General features: G+C 28.4%; 1 protein-coding gene across 1 annotated transcript; it reads right to left on the reverse strand.

Moving 5' to 3' along the window:
- Nucleotides 1-353: 353 nt before the first annotated feature.
- Nucleotides 354-4663, reverse strand: LOC105771476 (auxin-induced protein AUX22). The gene is made up of 3 exons (XM_012592940.2): nt 4212-4663; nt 2848-2941; nt 354-605 (listed from the first exon to the last, which is right to left on the reverse strand). Exons 1-3 carry the CDS (start codon nt 4582-4584, stop codon nt 512-514), a joined length of 561 nt encoding a protein of 186 aa, XP_012448394.1. The 5' UTR covers nt 4585-4663; the 3' UTR covers nt 354-511.
- Between the last annotated feature and the right edge of the window lie 1544 nt (nt 4664-6207).

Genomic DNA, 6207 nt, shown 5'->3' on the forward strand with positions numbered 1-6207 from the left:
TTTTCAAATTCTAATTATAATTTCACCAACGGAGAATATACATTGTAGTTGTTCGTAAGTATATTTTAATGAAAGGATTAAATTGTAAATTTTACATTTAAAGGAGATAAAATTTTAACCAATGGCGAAGTCAGGGGTTAATAAGGGTCCAAGTTTTACTATCGTAAAATATACAATTTAATTCTGTCCAAAAATATTTTCTAGTTTTACCCTTGATTTTAACATATGATATAAAATCGATTTTATGAGCTTCGCATAGAAAATCAAGACTTATATTAATATAAAAGAATTCTTAAAAAATATTAATTATAATTGAAAAGAAAACTTGGGTTGGAATTCAGCCAAATACAGTATAACAAATTATGTCTTAATTACCATTAATAATCCTCTGAATGAATTAATTACTGTGACATAAAAGCAACTTAATCAGGTAATTAAATTAAACATTAACAATGTATAGGATCAAATAAACTTTTTAAGTTAAAAAATTCTTCATCTTTGATTTTAAAGTTCAATAGAGAGCTTCCTTTGATGTAAGCACTCCAAAACCCTTGGCATCTGCCCTTTTCATGATCCTCAGTCTCTTGCATGATTCCATAAACATCCTGCAAATTGTCAATTCAACCTATTAATTATTTACTTAATTTAACTCTTTTTTATTTATTTTAGACTTGTTTCTAAAATTTGAAATATTTTGCCAAGTTTTAGTTTAATTGGTATTGACGTTGCAGGAGGACGTGAATTTAAGTGAGTTGGAGCGCCTTATCCTCCTATTTAAGGGTTGGGGAGGGGTATGTATAGTTCTAGTCATTGTATCAAAATGACCAGATATAATAAGAACCTATAATGAGATTAATATATTTAAAAATTTTAAAATATTTTCCATGAGATAATCTTTTTTTATCGAACAAAAAATACCCACAACGTAAAAATGTTATAAATATAAATATATGAATATAAATTTTACTAATTACTATTAAACTAAATCTGAATTTAAATATTTGTACCTTAATGCATGGTTTGGTTATTTAGTATATTAAGAAAATTTTTCCTTCAAAACAAGTAATGTGAGTGACCAAAAATTATTAAGGGTTCCTTTTATAGATCAAAATTAAATCAAATGAAAATTAATATTTTAATGATTTAATTTTTTTACACATGTTTAATAATCTAAAATAAAAAATTTGATAGAATTCTGCTATAAAAAGTGTGAGAAATAATAAGTAGATAAGAACTACTTATCACTTAATGGAGAATAATTCCAATTAATTCAATTTTATTTTAATATTATATTATCCTATAAAACTTTTATTTAAAATTTGATTTTTGTTTATAATAGAGTGAAATGTTTAAAATTAAGGATAAAATGTATAATTTTTTTTACAATTTAAAATCTATATTTATCAAGAAATCTAATATATTCAATAATTAATTTTAAGTAATATATCAAATAGTTTTATAACTTAAATTCAATATTTAATCTTTCAACACTTATTTTCAGTTTATCAAGCCCGAGTGAAATTAATTTATTTACTAATTCATATGCTAAGACATATTTTAAAAAAACTATATTTTGACTAAACGAAACATAATTGATAAGGAATGAATTTTTTTTTTTAAACTAGAAGTGTTTATGAGCTAAGTGCTTTTGCCTAGTCCTATTAGGTCAACCCATTGAAGTTGAGTTTGGACTTAAATTTTTTAATCTTGGGCTGATCCAACCTGACCTGTTTTATTATTCAAAAATAAATTTATACTAATATTTATTATTTATAATATTTTATAATTAAATTTAAATAAAATACTTTTATTAATTTTAAATAGCTAGGGTCATTCAGGCTAACTCAAACTCAGTTCTAATTTTTTTTAATATTCAACCTTCACCCGACCTAAACTGATTGAATCCATTAACACTTAGTTTAAACTAACCTTAGCCAAGACCAGATTTGTCATCTGAGTGGAAATCGTTGTCCAAAAATGTACATTTTCATGTGGGTTTCACTAATGTTGACAACATTGGTCTGAAGGTCCAACCTCATGGAAGCCCAACCTAGAGCACATGTCACAAATTTGCCTCTGTTTTATTTTTTATGTATCTATTAGGTTGGATTTTTTAATATGAATTCAATATTTATAATTATTGAATTCCTGTGGTTGGTCTGTGATCAAGGGATATTTTCTTATAGAATCTGCTCCGATTTGAACCTCTAGGGAACAAGTAGTAAGTTTTTATGTAAGTTAATTTCTTTTAAAAGTAGTCTGATATGTGAGTATATCTCTATTGTGTGTAAAGTGAATATTAATCCCGATAAAACTATCACGACCATTTCTGTATTAGAAGTCAGATTGCATTTTGTTCCCTCTACTTAAAAGATGGGAAAATTAGTCATTCTATGTTAGATCAAGGAGCAAATTGATCATTTCTGTTAAAAATTTCATCTGTTTGTATTGTTAAAGACTAACATAGTTGATGGAATAACCAGACAATTACACATGGCACGCCACATTTACCTCATACTAACATACAATGACCAGTTTTTAACAGGATGACTTGTTTGCTCTTTGATCTAATGACTAATTTGTTCATTTTTTTTAATAGAGAAGCAAAATACAATCTAACTCCAAATATATGTACATTTATATTACTTTTACTACTAACCCCTTAATTGTACATAATATTTACATTATTATTTTCAAAGATATTTTTCGATTTAGGAAAACTCTAAGCTATCAAATTTCAAGTGAATTACAAATTTATATTAACCTTTAATTCATGGTCGCGTAAAATAATTTATAGAAATAATAATTTAATAAAATATAAAATGAAATTTAATAGTATAGACTTACTCCCAGGGAACATCTCCAACTAACATCCAGTCTCCATCTTTGTCTTCATAAATGGGAACGAATTCACAGCTTTCTGCATTCCTTAATGCCTCCCCTGTCAACAATAATATGCATTTATGTATTTTTCAAGCATTTAATTAGTTAATAATTTATTTATTTGTTTTCTTTAGATATTTCTCTTTGATTTTAATTTTATTATAGAAAATGTATATTAAATAATGTTTTATATGATTTTACTTAGTTTTTGTATAAAAAAGTCTTAATGTTTTGATTAATTAATTGAATTATAAAATCTTAAATTGTTTTCTTTTTATGTGTATACATACAATGATTACCTTAGAAAACATGGGGACTATTTTTTTTTTTGGAAATCTCCAAATATATATATATATATTAAGAAGAAACTAACCTCTTTGAAGTTTTTTTAATGAAAACATCTTTGAAGCATGGTCAGAAATATTACCATGCCAAGAATGAAAATAATTTTTGGTATATATTCAAAATTGTAATATTTTTATTTTTATATATATAAAAAGGTGAGAAGGGATTAGCTCAGTTGGCATCGACATTATTGTAAGAATAAGAGGACGTGAGTTTGAACACGATAAAAGATAAATTATTTTATGGACTCTTCCCATTACATCACCATGGTCTCTTCCCAATTATTTAATGACATTTCAGTAATTTTTTTTCATGTCATTGATACATAATTTTGATATTTTTTTACCATGAATTCTGGATCCTAAACTTATAACCCCGAACTTTGACCCTGAACCCAAAATCTCGAACTCAAACTCTAAACCTTGATGTGGTTTGGGTTTAGGATTCTAGGTCTAGGGTTCAATGTAAAAAAATTTACCAAAATTACGTGTCAATGACATGGAAAAAATTGTTGAAATGTCATTAAATAATTGGAAAGGGACCATGGGTGATGTGGTGGAAAGGGTCTATAAAATAATTTCTCGCGATAAAGTGTGTTTATCCTCCTATTTAAGAGTAAGAAGGAATTAGGAGTAGTTCTAGACATATCTATATTTATCGCGACTCTTAATATATGTAAAAAATTTAAATTCACTTAATACCATTGATATATTTGAGAATGTGGGTATAGTAGGGGTAGTTTTTGACTCACAAGGAAAATTCCAAAAAAAATATTAAGGTGATCCTTCAAGATGTATTTTAATGCTTAATTTTAATTATAAATACCTACTTAAATATCAAAAACACATCCCGGAAACCAACTCTAGCATTTTTTTTCAAGCATATAACCTCCAATCCGTCAACATATATAGTCATTTACTACTTTTGCATGGTGAAAACAAATTGAAGATGAAGAAGAAAATATATCATAAATAATAACTTACCAAAAAGCTTTTCCAATGCCTTTGCTAGATGAGGGTAACCTTCATGCATGCCTAAATCAATTTTACGAAGAAAAGGAGCTCCATCCATGCAAACTTTAACGTACATCTTTGATGCTTTAACCGACCCATCTTTATCACTAAAACTATTCTTTTTCCGATATGAACATACCGGCGGCCACCCCACAACTTGATTCTTGATTGTCGTTTTTTTCCTATTTCCCTCCTCGACGTCGTCCTCCGAAATCTCTGAAAAAGCCCTTTTTTTCTCATTTTTATCGATCATTACATTGCAACGGTGACTGGAATCACTATCGGCACCAGGGAGTCCCAACCTCAACTCCGTGATTTCGAGTCCCAGACCTTCCTTGCCCATATTTTTGCTTACAAATTTGCAGTTCTTTTACTTTTGGTTTTAATATATAGGTTTTTTTCCTAAGAGAAAAAATGGATAGTAGTTTGCAAACCGATTAAGGAATACTTAAGGGGAAAAAAAGAGACATAGTGGGAGCAATTTAGGTCAAGTTCTAGGGTTAGTGGTCGGTCATATGAGAGGCAAAAGTGGGGACTTAGTTCCTCTCATCATATATATGTTTGTATATATATAAACACAATCAAAGGCCGGCAACATAAGTTGGACATGGGGACATGATCTTGGGAGCTATTGGAGGGATTGGTGGGATTTAATCCTAGCCGTTTGATTTTATGAATTTTGAAACATATCCATGTGATATCTGCTTGAATGGAAAGTTTCTTTTTACGATTAAATTATGGAATGAAAGACCAACCAAAAGCAGCACCATGATATAGGGACAACTATGTTTTTGCAATATTAATATCTTATAGTTCATTATTTAGCTATATGTATGTAGTACAAAAGTTTTTGAATTTTTTTATGTAACTTAAATTCCAAATTAGTTTATTAGTTGGTTCTCACAAACCACACTAAAGGTTTAGGAAGTTGGGTCACAATCCCAAAAATGGAAAATTATTCTTTTAATCTCTTTAAAATTATTAAATTTTAATTTAATTTAATGATAAAATTATTTACAGACAAATCAAACAATTTACTTATCAAACTTGAAGTTACAATCTCTAGATATTACTTGAATGTAAAAAATTCTTTGATTCTTCTCTTTAATAAAGCTTAGATCAAATTATGGTCAGGACTTTACTTTGGATTGATGCAGTTTATTGTGTTGTTGAGACTTACTCTTAAAAATGGGTTCTTTTTAGTTGACAAAATCATATTAAAAGGAGTTTGGTGTAAGTGTCTTCAAGACTTATCTAGGATATTTGAGTCCACTTTGTGAATTTATTGCTCATGAGGTTCTTGAATCGAAGCATTGTCATACTTAGTTTCATGTAATGAGCTCAAATAGTTAATTCTTAAAAAAAGTAGGCCTCAATTTATGTCTAAAATTCACGTATTAATGGCAATGGACTCAAGCGGTTTTCCTTTACATATTTGACATCCTTCCGTTGTTGTGGTCTTATGAGCTCATCATACTAAAATACGATGAGTGCTATAAAATTAGTTGATGAATTTTCGCCCAAATTGTTCCTAGTTGTCAATCAGTATACCAATTGAATGTATTTTCTTTGAGTGATCAAGCGAACTACTTCACGTGACATCTCCAGTGTCATCATATTGTAGGCCGTGGAACTTTTGAGGTTTATAGGTTTCTAGTATCCTCGAACAATCAAATTGAGTGTATGATTTTACATATGTGTATAAAGGCGGGGCAACAGTTTTGATTTGATCTTTGATGGTTTCCTTAATAAGTTTTTTAAGTTGATTTGAAGAAACATTTTGAAGTCTTTCTTCCACAGCCTTGTAAAATTTCACCAACTTCATGAGGAGCTTGATGTTGAGTTTTGCTTGCATATGTCAAGACTACTTTCACTTAAGCTCTTATTTTGTGTCATCATTAAAACAAGTTAAATGATAGCTAAAAGTACAATTATGTTGAAAATCATGACCTTATAACCACACTTG

Source organism: Gossypium raimondii, chromosome 6 (assembly GCF_025698545.1).
Source record: "Gossypium raimondii isolate GPD5lz chromosome 6, ASM2569854v1, whole genome shotgun sequence".
NCBI lineage: Eukaryota > Viridiplantae > Streptophyta > Magnoliopsida > Malvales > Malvaceae > Gossypium > Gossypium raimondii.

Coding starts and splice junctions, on each gene's coding strand:
- LOC105771476 (XM_012592940.2), bottom strand. CDS start 4,584: ATGGGCAAGGAAGGTCTGGGACTCGAAATCACGGAGTTGAGGTTGGGA. Junction 2,942..4,211: donor GGCATTGGAAAAGCTTTTTG/GTAAGTTATTAT, acceptor TATTGTTGACAG/GGGAGGCATTAAGGAATGCA. Junction 606..2,847: donor GTTGGAGATGTTCCCTGGGA/GTAAGTCTATAC, acceptor GACAATTTGCAG/GATGTTTATGGAATCATGCA.